General features: G+C 39.5%; 2 protein-coding genes across 6 annotated transcripts in view; one reads left to right on the top strand and one right to left on the bottom strand.

Annotated features, from left to right (window-relative positions):
- Window positions 1-5,014, top strand: part of SCLT1 (sodium channel and clathrin linker 1) — a 134,205-nt gene extending 129,191 nt beyond the window's left edge. For all 3 annotated transcript variants that reach the window (XM_089777978.1, XM_089777979.1, XM_089777980.1), the window contains one exon: window positions 51-5,014. In XM_089777978.1, the coding sequence (XP_089634104.1) occupies window positions 51-113 (63 nt within the window). In that variant the 3' untranslated portion in view covers window positions 114-5,014. The remainder of the gene's footprint in view (window positions 1-50) is intronic.
- A 140-nt stretch (window positions 5,015-5,154) lies between these two features.
- Window positions 5,155-19,981, bottom strand: part of JADE1 (jade family PHD finger 1) — a 74,519-nt gene continuing 59,692 nt past the window's right edge. For all 3 annotated transcript variants that reach the window (XM_075929967.2, XM_075929964.2, XM_075929966.2), the window contains 3 exons: window positions 17,011-17,532; window positions 11,164-11,281; window positions 5,155-8,975 (listed from right to left, as the gene is read on the bottom strand). In XM_075929967.2, coding sequence (XP_075786082.1) covers window positions 8,074-8,975; window positions 11,164-11,281; window positions 17,011-17,532 — 1,542 coding nt within the window. In that variant the 3' untranslated portion in view covers window positions 5,155-8,073. The remainder of the gene's footprint in view (window positions 8,976-11,163; window positions 11,282-17,010; window positions 17,533-19,981) is intronic.

Here is a 19,981-nt window from a genome sequence, read left to right as displayed (position 1 = left end):
AAGATTTCAGTGGAATAGTGAAACTATTGCCTGTTTGTTTTTAATTACAGCTCAATGTGATTACTGTGCAGAGGAAAAAAGCTGCCTCCATGGTGAATCTAGAACATATTTAAAAAAATATGCGTTGCCTATTCACACCACTTAAGAACTGGAAAATCTGTCAGAGAAAAACAGTATTGGAGTGTTAAACCTATAGCACACCGCTAGACTTGTGTAATTTGCATAATCATTTTCCTTTCTGTTAGCACGGGGGGGGGGGGGGAGCAGAATTGTGGTTAATTCACAATAAATACAGGAATGAGAGTCTGCAAAATAATGTAATGAGCTCAAATGTAGAATGAAGCCCACCTTCGTCAGGGTAAAATTATATAAACTACTGTATATACTATGGGGGGTTGTGATTTACTGGCAATCATGACATAGATACCAATCTGCTGGCAGTTATAAACACCTTTACTCTATATGTACAACTGATTTGTTTAAATACATTTTGTATAATATTTTGTTAATGTACACGTGCAATACAATAAACTATGAACTTTCTAAACAGATTGTGTGCATAGGAGGGAATGGGCTACTTCCTCTTTTGTGAATGAAACTGAGAAACTGGTTAGGTCTTAATTCTTAAATAGTGGGTATGTATGGTAATTTTGCACACATCTGTCCTGAATCTCCCTGTTGCAGTACAACATTTATTTTGTTTTTCAGTTTGTTTCCTGTGTGACATCCATGGAAAATAGTAAAACGCAAATACTGATCTGGTCTCTGGTACACCTAGGCTCATCCCAGCTATATTCTTACTCCAAATGCTAATTCTGTGCCGTTATTCTGAAAAAGGCTTTTGAAAGAAATTAGTATATTAGACTCTTAACTGTTTTTTCTTTAAGTATATATAACATTGGAAAATTCATTTTGACAGATCTTGAAAGTCCATCGTTGTCTGAAGTAAGTGATTCTAATTTCTTCTGAATATTTTCACAATGCTGTGTATTTCCTCTCCCTCCCCACAAGATATTTACAATATGAAGAAAAACACAACTTATATTACATTTATCTGGACTGATAATTCACTCATGGTTACCTGAAAATGTCCTTTCTTTGAATAACACAGAAGTCTTACAGTGGGTCTTCACCCTGCTTACACCTTTGGAGGCAGAATCAGCCACTGGCAGGTAGGAGTGTCTCTTGCCCCCTGAAGAATCAGTCAGTTAAGACAACTTCCATAGCCAAGGATAATTCTCTTCATTTAATAATCTAAGAAAAAAAAACTCTTAAAGGATAACTGTTTTTGTCTCCTCCTGCACAGCATACTTTTTAAACAATCACTTCCTCAGTTTAGTGTATCCTAATGCTGAACCCAGTTTATACCAGAATACTCTGCCAGAGGAGCACTGGCTCTGTGATTCTATTACTCAGATAAGCTTGGATCCACATCCCTGCTTCTCCTTGTACCCTATTCGCTGCCATATAACTGCAGTTAATCTTTGTTCCCAAAAAATAAGCAAGGCTTGCAGCATGCCACAAAGATAACTGAAAGCAAAACACTAAGCCAAGCAGAATGTGCTTTTGAAATCTCCTGGCTCCTCATGGAGAGTACCTCACTTGCTGTTTCTTCGCATTTAAACGAAGGAGCCTGAGCATCACAGCTGATCTCCTCAGATAGTTAGCCTTTACTAAATATGCAGATTTACAGTATCTGCTTTTTTAATCTTCTAAAGCTTCTGCCCTTGTCATGTCACACTGCTACATTTCATATCTTGAGTTCCTAAAAGCCCATCTTCATACAAGAGAAAAGCCTCCTGTTTTCTTGTATCACTCTGATATTATTAGCACAATCACGAATAGATAACTATAATTGAAAGTAATATCTAAAATCAAAGGAATAACTTATTTATCCAGGAACAAGCACTTTCTATTTGGTTCTAGTAAATTAAAGATGATTTAATAAAATGTTTAGTTTCCACAGATGATGACCAATAAATCCAGACTAGAGAATGACTCAACACTAGTTCAGCCATTTCTCATTGGTGCTGAGGCCAGCATGACTCAAGAAGGGGTGATTTCTCATGCTCAAATTACAGCCTGTGTACATCATGAATCAAGAGGTAAAATTATTGCCACTTCTATGCACATTTTGCCTTGAGGCTTTGTACTGGTGATATCTTGGAATGTGTAAAATAACTTACATTTATGAGGTATGAAGATAGACTAGAGGCAACTAATACAAACCAAAAATGTCTGGGTAGATACTGCTGTTCAAACTGCAAGAATCTCCAGCTTTCAGTTCAAAATGGCATGTTGATTACAGATGTTTTATTATTGAAGAAATTTGTTACCACATCCTCACAACCTTGCCTTTGAGAAGCTCTAGCACACCATGCAGGAATTTGAATTTTAGTAGATAATAGCCTTTGTGTCAGGCATGTGCCTTCTGCCTTTCCCTTGAAATTTGACTAAAGTATAAGCCAGGCTCAGATACTTGCCAAAACAGTTTAATTTTCAGAAAATTCCTTCTTCCCTAAGCATGATTTTCCCTGCAATTGCAGTTTCTAGATACCCTGGTCTATATGGGGTCCAGGCATTGGAGCTGAGAGCAGTTGTATGCTCTGCATGGACCTTCTCTAGGTATTAAATGGTTGTGTTCTAGAGGAGGCAATTGGCTGTAGAATAGTCAGAAGGTGTGTATATATAGTGAATGCAGCAATGGATTGCAGGCAGGGCCGGATTGGGGGGGGGGGGGGAGCTAGCCGGGCAGCTTCCCGAGCCGCTAACCTATGGGGAGGCGCCTCATTGAAGTGTTAAGGGGTGCCATGCGCCCGCTGCCCAGGGCACAACGATGGCTCGGTCCAGCACTGATTGCAGGAACAGAAAGCATGATCCCATGTTTATGATAAAAGCTGCCCTGGGGAACTAAAGTCTTGTACACTTTTCACAGGTGGTTACAAAGGGTATGTCTACACTGTAATTTAACACCCATGGCTGTCCTGGCTTGGTTGCATCTTCTTTGAACTCTGAAAAAGAGGCCTGTCTCTCTCTCATTAGGTACCCAAAATTAGTGGATATTTTTTACCTTAATTTTTCTCTTTGCCTCAGTTCTCCCATTACAAAATGAGGATAATATCTCCATTTCACAGGCTTGCTTTGAAAATAATAAAATCATCAGTGTTTGAGAAACAAATTTACTATCAGTGATGAACACCAGAGGAGGTCTGTGAGAAAATTAATAAATTTTGTCTTCAAGAATAGAGTGTGAAATAAATAAGGTATGGGACTACACTTTGAACAAAATATTGAATTAGTTGCTCATAAAGTGAACATGATCCAGTCTGTGCATTGAATGAGGTACAGATTTTAGGGAAAAAATAGTATGTGATTGATAGAAGGTTGATTCTGAATGCATTTATACAAGGGAGGTTAATTAAAGTTGCATAAGCAACCTTAATTCTGGAGTTTCTTAACCTTTTAATGCTTGATTTTGCAACCTTAATGTGCTTTTAACATAATGTTGTGTGTAATAATACTCTTTTAAAATCATTTTGCAGACACTGAACTAAATGAATATATAAGTGCAGTCCTAGTCTAATATGCCAGCTCTCAGCTCCATTAGAGTGCAAACAAGTGTTATTGTGTAACACTAAGGTGGTACTGTGAAACATTCCAGTTGAGGATGCAAAGTAAAGGTGAATATGCAATTTTCTCCTGTTCCATGAGCAAATGTCTTATGCTACTGTCTTTAATTATATGACCACTTATAATTTCCCATTTTCCCCCTAGAATCTTAGACTATTTTGTGAATCTTTGATTCCTGTAATGCAATCCAAATTGAAAGCATTTTTTATAATGCATACACCTAAGCAGTTAAAATTAAGGTTGCACAATATGAAGAGTTCAACTGTGATTGGCATTGTATAAGACAAAGATGAAGTCTCTGAGCTTAAAATCTGTTAACATTCAAATTTAACATTGCCTCAGTGTATTTAGGAGATAAGGCTATTCCTGCACATTCATCTTTGGAATTTCTTTATTATAATCATTGAAGAGGTGTGCACTAGAGACTGTTTAATTCCTTTTAAGCTGTTGTACTTGTTTTTCTGATATAGGCTGTTGTGGCGTCATAAGTCCAGGTCTCTACCTTGGATGCTGGGCAATTATGATTGCAATGAACAGCCTCTAACAAACCTGAAAACTAGAAGCCTGTTGGAACATACAGTACATATGGTACTGTCACATTACATAAATGATTTGGTAAACTTGCCACTGTTCTAGTAAGAAATCACGGATGCCATGTTCCACATATTTAGTAGTATGCTGGAAAAACGGAAAGAGGTCTGTTTCTTTACATTTATAATACAATTCAATACATTTATAATACAATTTCTTCATTCTGTAGATTTTTTGGATGACAATTTTAACCAGAACTGTCAAACTTTTATGAAGGTTTCTATTTGCCTAGCACTTGTTCCATAGGACAAACTAAGATGATTTAAAATTCAAAGTACAGTTTTGGACAGCAAATATTTCAAAATTACTATTAAAAAAAAGAATCCATAAAAGAGAATCTGGTAAGTGGATACTCAGTCTTAGGGGCTTACTGTGGGCCAGTAATAACACTACTGAACAAATAAACATAGGTAGTTCCACTGATTTCTAATAACATTACTTGTTTATACGAAATTGTTCACCAATGAGTACTCTGGACTTTTAATGATTAAAATAATGTTTTACTACTGTAAGCACACCAGAGCTAATACATAGAAGAATGAGTTATATCTTGGTCTCATGTGCACCTCAGTCGCCTTCCAGTTTCAAAAACTTTTGACTACTAATACTATGAAAAAGAAAGAAAATATGGCAGGCACTGAGTAAATATTACACTCATATCACTGTAGATACATGTAATATTTATCACTGATAAGCTACATATGACTGGGCATCAAACATGACTTACAGTTGGTCACAATGCCCAAACACAAATGTGCTTAATTTTAGCACAAGCTTACTGTAAGAAAACAGCCTATATGCTTTAAGTTAAGCATATGCCTGTACTTGCAGAATGTTTATTTTACCTTTGCTTAGATATCATGGCAATGAGAGCAGTATATAAACCTGAACAGATCAGAAAAAAGTGAAGATTTTAAAATTTAACACTGCCAGTCTGTTGCAAAATGTACAGCATTTATTCACATACAGACAAAAAGGCACAATTCTACTAAATATTTTAACAAAAAATACAGCTGTCTTCAACTAGATCTTTATAAATACTTCAGAAAAGAGGGAAAATAAATACAGGATTGGGCCAAGTAATATAAAATAGTCATCTCTACATATACTTTATCTCTGATTCTATGTTTCTCTTCATGCACCTTTTTTAATTTTAGCTGAATGGACACCAAAGCTAGGCACATAGTGAAAACTTTTCTGTACAAGATTTTACAAATGTAATGACAATTTTTTTTTCAAATTTTTAAAATAATTAAGATTTGCACACATGACATGAATAAACCCTTCATTTTAGATTTGTGTTTATACCCTAGCAAATGGCATTCCAGGCAACTTTACAGAAGTTTAACTAGCCTACATTTTGACATAATACACGAATCATAATCAAAGAGATTGCTTGGTCAGTCTGCACAGGGAAAGGTAAAGCTTTAAAAAAAAAAAATCAATGAATGGTTCCCTACCACTAAAGCACAAAGGGTGGGTTTCAGTTGTTACTTCTATACTTATGACTCCTTTCTTGCTGAGTGCTAAGCCTGGCATAAAACTAACTTTTACAGCTGGTCATACTGCAATTAGCTTGCCTTGTAGCTTTTTTGTAATTAGGAGATTGGGAAAAGCGCTTTTTTATTTGGTTCAGCATAATGTGGAACATTAGAAAGCTTATTAACCTAAACATGTGGGGAATAAAACAGATAAGGCATTATATCTGCACAATGCTAGCATTCATAATAGTGCAAATGAATTGGGTACCTCTTTCAAACTGATGTGAGGTTAAATGTTTGCTTAGACTCAAATTTAATTTTTTTTCATTCTATGGCTTGACAAACAATTCCCTATAGCATAACCTCTTTATAGTAATTAACTTAGCCCTCATCTAGATATGTTGCTGAATATAAAAGTGAAATCAACTGTACTTCCCTCTTCTCCCATATCCAATAAAAAAGTCTTTTTTAATTAAACAAGAACTTTAATATTTTAGGTCATGTCAAAAGTGAATCTCTGTATGAGTCAGATCCACCATTCCTCATTTGATATGTGCAACAAATTAATCTGGCTAACAAAGTCATGAGATGAATCTGGTTTCTTGGGAGCAGCACAGTTTAAGTAGGTATCTTTCCAATACACATATTTCCCCTTCCCAAGATTATTCCACTAATTATCAAAATGTTATGTCTAATTTGGTTTAAAAAAAGAACAAATAATAGGGAAGCATTTGTTTGAAGTTTTTAATTATTTGATAACTTGCATAGCAAGATGGAACATCAATTAGCCTATTTTGTCAACTGGGTCCTCTGGAAGACTTAAAGTTAACACAAAATTTCAATTTTTTTTTCTTTCCCTGCCCTAATGAGAAGGGGTAAAATGTATTATGTAATTGAATACTGATAGCAATAGACTGGGGGAAAGAAAAGGGGATTCTTCCATATGCCCATATTTCTAAATTCATTACTGCTTAAACTTTTTCAACTCAGCTATTTCATGCTTGCCTTACACTGATGCAAAAATTTCACACTGTTGTAACCATCCATTGTTATGTATATGCACTCTATTCAGAGCACAGTCCTATGTACTGATTATGTTATTGCTGATAACTTACTAGTTATTGCCATTTGCAGTTATTAAAAATAGTTATGTAATCAGACTGAGTGTCCCCTCATCAATTCTAGTTAAGTAATCAGACTGAGCGCCCCACCCCCATCAAATCTAGTCCACAACAGAATGAAATCACTTTATCTCGATTTGAATGCAAAGAGCTTGTCCCAACTTATTGCCTTTCCTTTTTATTCTATTTAAAAATGTATGTATGTGTGTGTGTCATATATATATTTGACTTCTTTTATATAAGTAATGCTGTAGTGTCAGATGCCTGGATTTCCTAATACATACCATTAGTGCATAAGTGGTTGGCACTGGGAAATCGTGCTGATTAGTGCCTTCAAGTTAGTGACTTATTACCCAGTTGATTTATCATTGTATTCCTGGAGGGCATGTGATTGGATAATGCTAAAGCTGCTTTTTGAATTTTTCCACAGAATACAGTAGACCATAAATTTGTCCCTCAAACTGGACAAATGGCTTCAAAATGTATTCCTTCCTCAAAACTGAAGAGCTTAGGAGTATGACTGGGTCTTTTCGTGCTGTGACTGTTGCATCACTAGGCAGCTGCAGTTCTGACCTGTTCCCTTCATTTTTTCCAGTAATTACGGTTAAAAGTGATGTATTTACATGTAAACTCTCTGGAGTTAGGGAAGATTTAAAGCTGCCATGTATACTGAATTCTAATGCAACAGAAACATTCTGCAGGCAAATATGATTTAAATAACTGCCACAATCCAAGAAAAGTAAGCATTTGTAATGGGTTTAGTGATGCTGGATGGTTAAATAACCCTATTGGATATAGTATACACTAGTTAAATTAACTGCTTGTGCTTTTGGGGATGGGGGGCAGAAAGAGGGGAAAAAACTGGCCAGTGCTGTTCTGCTCAAGAGACAGATGCAACCTCTCTTCTTTCCCGCCCTCCCCGCCCCCCCCCCCATTTTAACTATTTTAGTGTTCCACCAACAATTGCATTTTAATACTAATCTTCTGTTTCCTCAATAAAGTTGCAAATCAAAAAAAGGTTCGTTTTCTCACAGAAGTAGATTATAAGGACTCAAAGGCAGGGGACAAAATCATGGTCGTAAGTGCAAGTAAACATGTTTATACAGCTCAGGGATAACGGGTTAGCTCTTTGTCAATCTGTAGCCATGTCTAAAACCCTAGCCTCTCCTCCTCACACCAAAAATGCAGAGTGGGCTTGCAGGTAGTGCTTTCTATTGACCATGGTGCTGAAGATTTATCTTACTGTCCAGTCAGGAAGCAAGGATACTTCTCCTAATAATGTCTGTCCTCCTGTTGATAGTGCTGTTTGGACTAAGCCTTTGCTGTCTGCATTTTTTCTCAGCCACTTCAGTTTCTGAATCACTCATTTCAGCATCAGGGACGTACCCATCATTCTCACTGTCTGTTTTTAGTTTGCTTTTTGCCCTGTCTTTAGGTAAAACTCTGCCCAGGCCCAAATATGGATAATTAGCATTCTGGTGGCAGGTCTCCTGCTGGATCTCTCCTTGGTGTTGTCTCTCCCCCTTCTTTGGAATTCGGAATCCGCCCCAGTTTTTCACTGGACTTGTGGGCGTAGTAGGCACTTTAACTGCAGTCTGGTTATAGTTTATTTTGATGAGAGATCCATTGCATTTAGGCACTATATCCCTCCGTGTGCCAGGTGCTGACCTACCACTTGGATGGTTCACAGCCCTTTTGTTTTCTGATTGCCTCTGAGACGCTTCTGTGGATGTCAGTGGCTTGTGGCTGTGCTTCGAAAGCTTTTCCTTCAGTTCTGCCTTGATTACTTCGCAAGGGGAATGATTGTCTCTTCTTTTCCTGTGTTCTGGCATAACTATCCCATTTCTCTGTTGTGCTGATACAATTCGTGCTTCTGCAAAGGCCTTTTCAAAATGTAGAAAGCTACCTGGAGTCACAACACCTTCCCTTCGGCTGGACTGCTTGAGCAGGGACTTACTGACACTCCCAGGGCTGTTCCTTACTCTGTCTCTCTTGTGTGATTTTTTCAATGAGTGTGTCAGAGAAGTGCCCATTTGCTTCCTGAAGAAAGCAGAATGCCACTTCAAATCTTCTATCTTAGGAGCATCAGGACCTAAAGGTGGACTGTTGAACAACACCATGTTTTCTACTGAGGAAAAAGAGAAAGGCACACCTAAAAACACAAACACAGAAATTATTTTACAATGCAGCCAAAGCAAATTCCTTCCCTGATATAACAACTTCTGCTTTTTACCTCAAGTATCCTCTTTTGAGTGTTTCTTTCCTGTCTTCAACTTATTTTAATTATGCTGGAGCATAACCAGCATTCAGTGGCTTTCATAACATCCAACATTTGACAGCAATCAGTAACTCTTCTACTCATCATAGGTCTACTTATACTTAGATGTAATTTCCATATCACTATAGGTACTATAGCTAATGTAGATCTCAGATTTTAAGGCCAGAAGGGGCTGTGGTGGTTATTTAGTTTTATCTCCTGGATAACACCAGGCCCAAGGACTTCCCTGAATTAATTACTGCTTCAAGTGCTGAAATTGCTTTCACTAGAATATATTTTACAGACAAACATCCAGTCTTGATTAAATTCTCTAGAAAAAGACTCTTCATTTAATGGACAAAATACCACATATGTTGTTGTCATCCATTGTGCATCTGACCAATGATTAAATCCTTAAGAATAATCTACTTAATCTTTTCAGTGTAGCATTTTCCTGCTGAAGAAGCTACCTTTTTTAGTAAGCTGTAAATAGGTTGGGAATGATTTTTTTTTTTTTACAGCAGTTTGCTTCCCATTAGAATTCATGCCTTTTAAAACCACTGACTTTCAGTCATTCAGAAGATCTGTTGGTCAATTCAGGTTCTGACTATTCCTGTAAGTCTCTTTTGGAGTAATAGATATCTGCCCTTCCTTGGCAGATCACGATATGTTTGGTTTACACAGAATGTGCTGAAATGGCGATAGATTTGCAATGCTTCCAGCAAGGGCCCAAAAGATGAGTTTATCCTGATGATGTTTTACAAAGGTTTTAGTTCAGGAAGAACAGAAAGTGAAACATCTAACAGGCAAATGAACAAGGACGTAATTTTTCTACTAAATATATGCATTTTATTTAAATTGAGGAATGAATACCAATACAGTCAGTCCCAGAGTTACGCGGATCCGACTTAAGTCGGATCCGCAGTTACGAACGGGGTTTGCTCCCTGTCTCCCTGGTCTGCTGGTCACCAGCAGACCAGGGAGACGGGGAGCAAAGCCGCGGAGAAGCCAGGCGGCGGGACCGCGGTGCGTCTCGGTCTGCCGCCCGCATCTCCCTGGTCTGCTGGGGGGGGAGGGCGCAGCTAGTACGCCCTCTCCCCCCTCCCAGCAGACCAGGCTTTTCTCTGGATGCATGTGGCAGAGCAGCTGGAGCGCTGCTGGTTGGTCCCGCAGTGCCGCTCTGGGCGCTACTGGACCAACCCCAACTGCTCTGCCCCAGGCATCCTGATTGTTGTTTAAATACTTGTCTCAAATATGAGAAAATACTAAATCTACAAATAGTGCCAGGGAAGGGGGAGTGAAGCTCACACCACAGTAAGTATTGTTAAAAGTACTAAGAAAAACGGGGACAAAACACATAATCAAGTTACAGTGATCTTGTATCTTATTTCTGAAAAGTGTGATTTCAGCATGAACAAAATACAAGGTTCTACACCCTCCCCCCACACACACATTCATGGGCTTCAACCATCACCTGAAAAGAACACTTCTAGGAACAATGGGAGTTTTTTCTTCATGCCCCTTCAGTGGTAGGCCATTCAGATAGGGGTGCCTATGTGGATATCCATCACTGTATTCTAGACTGAGACCACCAAAAATATTACTATCAAATGCTTGTAAGACAACAGCTCCTAAATACCACAACCAAGTTGGGCCCCATTGTGCTGGGTACTAAACAACACATAATAGGTGACAGTCCCTGATGACAGAACTATCAATAGTGGGAAAAAATGTGCCTACATCAGTTTTGGAAGCTTTTGATGCAAGGAGCTAGAGAATGTGGCTCTTCATCCCATTTCCAATCCCTTAAGCCACTCAGTCCTGTAGGGGTGGCTAGTTAATTCAGGCCAACTTTCTTATCTGATTCCATGGCTTCCCATGGTGACCATTCTTTATGTAGCTGAAAATTCAGACTATAACAGCTCTTGGCTTCTTAAGGGTTTTTCGTCCAATTTCTTGATGCAAAGTAAACTAAACAAGAATATAAGGAAAGGTGAGATTCATCAGACCCTAGCCAAACCCATTCTGTTTCTCTGCTTGTTATCCTATGCTTAGATGCAATAATCAGGTCTGTAAAACATACCTGAAACTCCTCCTTGTGCCATAAGTTTTGCGTAGAGACTGAATATCTGTTCCTGGACTCTGCAAACAGATCTCTTAATCTTTTCCCTTCGGGTCACCATGTAAGTCAGATTCCGAACCTAGAAAATACAAATAATATTATCACTGAGATTCTTGACAGTAAAACTATAAACTGTACCAGGCTGGCCTGACAGGTCAGAATCAAGGACCAAGTTTCTGTCTTCCTCCTTAACTAACAAGCAGTAGAGACAGTGTATCACTCCTAAGTGTCCTCCCTACTATAGCTCATGTTAGGGAATCTCTGAACCCTGGCTGCCTAGAGGGAAGGGAGCCACAACATGGTCCTTGAAATTGGAGGTGGAAATAAAAGGAGAAATAATGATGCATCTTTGAGGACCATTCCCACATCTCTCTACTACTGGATATATTTTATACGGAGAACTTTTTAATTATGCTTAATAGTTTATAGAGCCAAAAGTTGGGGTGTTGTAACAGTGTCCTTCATGAACTTTCTGTTTTAATCTAGTATTGGTCTATTAATACATCCAATAGGGCTTCTATGTATGCCACTGTATGACAGACATAGCATGATCGTTGAAAAAATTGAAAGTAAAATCAAATTATATATTAATTACTAGGCTCTGTATAGAATAGGTACTTACTCTACAGTAACTAATTCTTCAAGATATTATAGTCAGTGTGGATCCTACTGTAACAGCATATGTACGTCAGGTATGTGAGAATGGATGTTTTTTCCACTAGACATATCCATCAGAACTGTGCATGCACTCATTACTTTCTTGGGTTTTCTCCATGCAAGGATAGAGTGGAGTAGCCCATGACCATCCCTCATTTCCCTTACAATTCAAAACCTGTGACAGCTGGAGATGCAGAAAAGTGAGGATGGAGGGGATAATGTAGGATGTACAGTACAGCATCTTGAAGAACCACAATTATTGTGGAATAAATACAGTTCTTTGAGCTGGCGGGGGCGTGTGTGTGTGTGTGTGTGTGTCCCATTACATGTTAACTGGCGAGCAGTATCCTCTGAATATGTTATGAGTAAGGAATTTCAGCAGCAGTCACAGACTGTACTATTGCTTTCCTGAATTTGGCATGTCAAGTGCAATGTTTCACAAGGCAAGTAGATCATTCTACACAGCTGCCTAGCAGATCTTACACTGAAGCAGGCAGAAATGTAGCCTGTGATCTAGTGCAATTTTCACTGACTTTTAGAGACACACACTAACCAATCTTGTGACACAGATGTAAATGCACCGGGCAATCCACTTATTGAATCTCTGATGAGATGGCCTGGCTTGAGACATTGCCACAATGAAGCAGACAGAGAGCCTAAGAGGTTTTGTCCTATTAAGGTATGAGACCAAGGTTTTGGAGATATCCAAAGAATGCAGCTGCTTTTTGCACTGTTGAGCGCAGTTTTGAGAAGGTATATCAATTGCAGACCTGAGAGGGGAAGGTTTCCCTGCTCAACTACAGGAAAGAATGTATGTTCCTGTAATGAAGAGGAGGAGTAGGTTTCTTATAGAGGCAACACCAATGTTTAAGGTGCTTTCATGTACCGGAGGCCGTGTTGGTTCTTTCTGCCTGAGCTTCATTCCCTCAAGTTTGGGGTCAGTGCTATTGCTGATGAAATCTTTTGCATCGCAATCTGTTCATTCTCTTCATCCGTGATGCTAAGGACTTTCTTTAGAGGCTTTGCTCTGTTTGTCATTATCAAAGGACACTAAGCTTCTTCTTGAGCTTATGCCTGAATGCTCAGAACATTCCCTTTCAGTGCTCAACTTCTGACTCCCGAGATGGAGGTACCAGCTTTCATGTTAAAGCAGGTCAGTGCCAGATTTTTATTTGGCATGTTTTCCCATAGTGGTTTTAATCATTGTGTGGTCTACTTTATTGGGTAGTGGATGATGCTGGCTTGTCCATTAATTTGATTCTAGAGTTTATTTCCCCTGGATTTGATGAGCTATTCCATGGACTGTTGTAGAAGGTGGCGTTTCAGCCTTCCGTTTTGTGACTTATGATTCCTTACAGAGAAGGACAAACATATTGTCATGTGCTAGAAAATTGTGATTTCTCCAGCCAGAAGGCATGCCTGCTATATCCATCCTTCAGGTGAGATGTCTATCACAAGATGGCTAGGACTTGAAGCCCCAAGGTTTTGAGTCTGCCGTTAGAGAAATCGTGGACAAAGGGGTCTGACCAGAGAAGCTTATTCCAGACAGATGGTGGAAGTTCATGTTTGTCAACGTGGAAGATCAGATGTGGTTGTGATGATTTATAGAAGATTTTATAGAAATTTAGTTTGAGCTAAGTACGAATTAGTATGGTGGATGCTTGCTAAATTTGATCTCATTGCCATGGACAGTAAAAGGGATCTGAGGGAGGTGGCAAGAGCATGAGCTAGTGTCCACTACACCAACAGACACTGCTAGTCAAAACAAAATTTGATCACATATGCATGGCCCCAAACCTGAATCCATGCCATTGCCACCACCAGTCTGGAATTGGCTCTTTTTGTCATGCCATAGGGTTAGCATGGTAGCAGCAGCATGTCCAGTGCCTGCTGTCCATCACCCCCTGCTGCTCTGTGTGGGCTGCAGAATAAGAGGCACTCACCCCAGAGAGATAGCTACAACCAGGAGGAGGAAGGCATACCGCTGCCCCCCGGTTGATACCACAGGAAGGTAGATATGAGGCAAACGAACACAACCTGAGCCCAACAAGGGCTGGGTGTTTTCCCATCCCATTCAACCTGGGCCCAACACTTGTAATGAAGTCCAGCAGGTTACAAGGCTATACATCCCATAATCACAGTTATCTTTCTGTGGAACTCAAACTTCTGACATTTCAAACAGAGCTGCTGAAATACATGTGGATTTCTCCACGGCTTATGACTCACTACTGCAGGAATTGCTGACTAAAAGATTAACACTGTACAAAAAAATCAGTATGGCATGTTAAATAAATTAACAACTGGCTAACTAATTTCAAAACATAATTCTTAATGGGGAGTCATCCACGAATAGTAGTTTCTACTAGAGTTCCACAGGCATAGAGTCTCAGCCCAGTTCTAAGTCAATACTTTAAAATAACCTCCAAGAAAATGTGAATAGATTTTAAGACCATTAGATCACGTAGTCTGCCCTTGTGTGTAACAAAGGAATTTCATCTCGATATCCTGTATCAGGGTGGATAAAAATCAAAGATTTAAAAAAAATGTAAAATATTTTTAAATTTAAATCAGATTTTCAATAAAATGTGTTTTGAGGAAAAACGCTGTAAAGATCCTTTTAATTAAGATATATCATAGCTCAAAGATATCTCATCATGGAATATAGATTATAAATTCTAATTCATGTACTGTTTAAGAAAAGTTTTATAAATATGTTCTAATAGTTCATGTATTAGGGACCCAATCTTATGGGATTCCAGAGGCTTTCTATTCTACCCAATGGGACTCAGTGTTCAGTTTAGAAGATACCATCGGAAATGCTTAGTTTTGCAGATCTCTAACTGTGGATTTGTGTTTCCAGGGATAACATGCGTTGTTAAAAGTAAAAATGCTTTTACATAAATATAGAAGTGAGAAATAACAGACTTCAAACCTATTGCCCCTCTGCAAATTTGTGTACAAAAAATCAATCCTTTTCAGCTCTCTAAAAGTGCAGTTTCAAAAAGTTCCACAAATAGAATCCAATATTTTAAGTTTCTCAAGTTGACCTGGCTAACATGGTCACTTTAATTTTTCTTTTTAAAAATCATTTAACTATTGTAGTTAAAAATAATTTTAACAAAAACAAACTTGGTTTTTAAAAATGTGAATATTTAATTAAATTGAAAAATTCATATTGCTTCTTTTGTTAAAATATTAAGTTTGCTGTTGAAGAAAAAAAATCCAGAATACAAAAATGTCTGTCTGGTGGTGGTATTCTCCTAATACAGCATGACAAGAAAATCCTCCAAACATTAATAATTAATCTGTTGAACTGGAGATAGTTTACCTCCCAATGTCTTCATAAATATCTGCTTCAATTACCTTTGGTAAATGAAATAACCAAACAATTATTTATTTTTTGATACAGCTGTAAAACTAATTTGAAAAGTTTTCAAAATAAATCACCATTTAAAATGTATATACAGTAAAACTCCGATGGTCTGGCGTCTGACAGTCCGGGACTCCTGATGGTCCGGCACCATCAGGAACCCGGAAGTGCTCCGGGCAGCCGGACCATTGGAGCTGCTCTGCCCCCAGCTTCCCCGATTCAGCCGCTGCTAAAACTCACCAGCGGCTGAATCAGGGAGTGTTGCCGGATAGGTCCGGTAGCGCTGCTCCTCGGGACTGCGGGACCCAACCCGGCAGCACCCCAGCTGTCCCCAAGTCAGCCACTGCTGAAACTGATCAGCGGCTGACTCCAGGAACCCGAGGCAGAGCAACTCAGAGGGTTGCAGAATGTGATACAAGAATAACATGTGAAATGTGGAGAACACACAGATTTAAGGAACTTGACTTGTTTAGCTCTTCAAAGAGACGGTTAAGGAGAAGAATACCTATCCATGGCTAGGGAAACAAGATTTCTGATATCACAAGCATAAAAGAAAGACTGTGATTTGGATTTTCATTTGATTGAAAATGTGTAGCAGTAGGTACCACCAGGAGAAAGTATCACAAGCTAATGGCTTGTGATACTGAAAACATACTACAAAGTAGGGCATATAATCATTTAACCAATAAACATGGGCTTATTGATTAATCCAAAACACTATATGCACCTCCCCCCTTGCTACCTCTGTATCACAGGCAGCCAGAGGCGTGGGGAGGTGGGAGCTTGTGCCCGTGGGGAGCTGTCTTAAAGCCAGCTTCCGATGATCCCATGCGCTGCTGCCTGATAGAAAGGCACCAGCACGGGGGTGGGGGGTTTAAATGCCTCTCTATCAGAGGCAGCAGCATGGGGGGAATAGGCGGGATGCCAGAGCAACCTCTGTCCATGGGGAGCTCAGGTTCCCCTGCGGACAGTGGCTGCTGATACCCGATACAGAGACAGCAGTGTGGGGGAGGAGGGAGTTCCCCAGGAGTGGGGCTGGACACACACTGGCTGCCAGCCTTGGCCCCGGAGACCATTGAATAATCGTGTAAGCGATACAATTTGGTGCAGTTACACTATTATTAAATTAAATGACATATAACATTCCTACTACCCAGCAGTGGCTGCAGTAAAGCCCATAGCCAACAATGGCACCAGTACTGAAGTGGAGTCCACAAAGGGTACACCTACACAGCAGGTGGGACCAAGCATCCCAGCAGTGTGCATATTGTGGTGCCCGTGAAAACTCAGGCTAGCTAAGTGAACTTAAACCCATAGATTCAGCAGGGCTTGAGTGTCTGAGCTATTATCCAAACCACACCATCCACATTGCTATTTTTTAGCATGCTAGCATGAGCCTATTTACTTGTGTTGAGGGGCTCCCAGCTATAGTGCGGACATAGAATCACAGGGTTAGAAGGGCTCACAAAAGTCATCTAGTCTCACATATCCAAAGCTCAGGTTAAGACTGGGCACTGATTGTCTGGACCTGTCACCTCTGTGGACTGACCCTCTAACTCTAAAGAATACAGCTGCAACCTGTTGTGTTCTATATAAATTCAGTGCAATCTTCAGCATTCTGGCAAGTGGACAACATGGTGCTGAGCTGGAACAAAATGTGGTTACTCACATCATATGGCAATAACCAAGGAACTATATTATCGCTGATTTAGGTTGTAAACTCAGCTAACTAAACACAGCACCATTCTCCTCACAAGCATAATAAGCTTGCATTGCCTTACCCTCTCCAAATCCTGCCGGAGGTGCGTGAAGAGCTGCAGTCTCCTGAACAAAACATCCTGCTCCCGCTTGGCCAGATTGTCCTCTTCGTCTTTCTTTGGGGTAATCAAGGGCTTATTGAAATTGCCTTTCCTCTTGAGCTTCCAGTACTGGTACAGGAATTCCACCAGCTTTTCAGGTAGCCGCAGTGCCTTGGCCACTTCCAAGACATTGACAAATGTGTAGAATTCATCCTCCAGCTGCTGGAGCTTCTGCTTGCGGACGCTGACCCTGTGGGCCTCTTCCTGGTTTTGATCAAGGCTGTGGAAGGTCTCTATGTGGGAACTGTCCTGGGTCCCATTCTCATTTTCCTGGCTGGTGCTTTCACTGAGGTTATCATCATCCAGTTTCTTGGTGGAGCTGTGCTTGGAGCAGTATGACTTGAACTTGACTTCGTCGTTCTCCGCCAGGATAGTCTTCATCTCCAAGCCTCGGTCAAATGCGCATGTGACATGAAAAGCTGTTCGGCAGTTTTTCACTGAGCACTGTAGAAAATTTTAAAAAACAAATCTATTTTAAACAAGTCATTCACACACTACACACAAAATACCTGTACAGCCACAACTTCTTTGAGATCAATACTCCACCAGTGCAACTCTGGTACAATACGTCACAGTACTGGGATTTGTCTCTAAACTTTTTCTCATTATTAGGTTAGCAATTTAATGCTATCAGTTGAAGCAACAATGTAGCAATCGAGCATTTACTGCCCGATTAAACTTCTCCCTGGACTTATCCTACTATTCAATATGAGTCACTCCACAAAAAGGGGTTTCTCATGGTCACTGTAGCGAGTCATGTAAGCAATACTATGCCAGGCTAAATGATCCCCCTTGGCTGTGCTAGCACTCCAGAAAGCTCTGATTCCCAGCCAGCCTTATACTTCAAATCTCACAGCACCTGGACCTGTGTAATCCAAATGGCAAGGCCCAGTTGAGATTTTTCCTTTTATCATCAAATTAGAATATAATATATTAAATCGCTGACATTCAGTACTTAGCTCACTATTGCTGTTCTACTTCACATGAGAAAAAAACCTACAATTTGCTTCTTTCATCATCTCCCAAACTCTCCTTATTTTCCACTGAACCATTATGAAGCTAAACAGCTACAGTGTTTGATTTTAACTAACTTTCTTTTGCAATATATTTAATATTCATAACCATCCATAAATTGAATTTTTTTTTTAAATCCCCTCTTAACTTAGACCCTTTTCCCCCACATACAAAGATAAATTAAAAGTGGACATGGCTGTGACAGAAATTAACTATGACCGTACTAAACTATTCTTAACCCAAGTGGTCTAACCTTAAAGAGAAAAACTGCAGCAGGATATTTATACAGTGCTTGTAACAAAGCCAAGTATCTGTCTCCTCTGGGTTTTCCTGCTCAGGTTGACTCAGCAGCCAGATGTCATATAAATGAATACTATAGAGTTTAAACTGCAGAGGTTCAGAGTTTAAACTGCAGAGGTTTCAGATAAATGTTCTATAATAAAATCAATACTTAAAAGGAATATGGATAATGGTGAGACCCTCTACGCCCTTTTGTCTGCTCCAAATAAATGTTCTGTGAACAAATAGGGCAACAGCAGCAAAGTTGGATATTAAACAATACAAAAGAAGTGCTTTTTGCAGCACGTTCCATGCTACTATGATCTCTACATAATTAGCTTGTATTAAAAGTAAAGTTCTGTTGAGTGAAGAGGAAAATCTGTCTCATCTGAAGGAAATCTGAAGTGAGAAGACAATGTAGTGTTCCTTTTCCTGGCTTACAGAAACTGCTTTCTGCCCATCCCTGTGCATACATTAAAGTAGCTTGCTTTTTGAATTATTGTGACACTCTCTAGAGAAACTGCCTCTTCTCCCTCAAATCAATTGATTATTAGCTTTTTTATTCTACACTTCAAACAAACATTCTGTGTTTTCCTATCTAAAAGTTTCACAGCACACGTTTTAAATATTTATAAATCATGAGAACACTCTCGTGTTTCTTATATCACAAAACCCTTTTAATAATCTTTGGTGATGTCAGAGAAAACTGGAACTGAGAGTGTCTCTCCAAATGATTTTTAGATGTGTAACTGTCTGAAGTGGCAGCTTTACAACATACATATCAACCCATTGTTTACTCCAAAAGACAGATATTTTTGAAGCAAGAATGTTTAAAAAAAAAAAAAGAAAAAGAATCCACTAGGGCTGTAAGCGACTAGTTGACTACCCGATAAGCTTAGTTGAGTAGTGACTTGACTTGTCACCTCCTGCCCCTTCTCGCTGCCTCAGTCAGAGAGAGAGAGGCAGCAAGGAGGGTAAGCAAGAGCCGGTGTTGGGGGGGGAGGGCCCAGCTGCTTAAAACCCAGTGCCCCCCCCCCAGCATTGTCTCCATGAGGGACAAAGGAGGAGGCAGAGGCACAGCAGGGAAAAGGTGCAAGTGGGGACTAAAGCAGTCCCTGTTTGTGCCAGTCCCAACTGCTGCGCCTCTCCTTTTGAAATATCCAAGAGCCATAGGTAACTCTTGTACATTTCAAAGGCAGTGATGCAACGGGATAGCGACTTAGTGACTAATCGATTCATTGATTAATCAAAATTTTACATCCCTAGAACCCACCAAAAATCAGTATGAAATTGTTGCAGTTAGCTCACATAAGTATTGGGAGTCAAAATAACTTTTCCCAGCATACACTATCAATGGCTCAGCAAGAGGAACAAGGGAGAGAGTGGCATGATCCAGTGATCTGAATTCAGAACTGGGAGCTTTACTTTTCATCTTCACAGTGCTTCGCTATGTAACTTTCATTGTTATTAGAAAGCATTATTATGCCTACAATTAGGTCACCTAGCCTTACTTTCTCCAGCAAAACACTGCATGCTCTAAAACGTGTTCAAACACATCCATTGCCCTTCTCAAGGTGATAGCAAGAGAATTAAGATTCAG

This window comes from Pelodiscus sinensis, chromosome 4 (genome assembly GCF_052426305.1).
Source record: "Pelodiscus sinensis isolate ZL-2025 chromosome 4, ASM5242630v1, whole genome shotgun sequence".
Taxonomy (NCBI): Eukaryota; Metazoa; Chordata; order Testudines; family Trionychidae; genus Pelodiscus; species Pelodiscus sinensis.
This window is presented reverse-complemented; position numbering and strand designations above follow the sequence as displayed.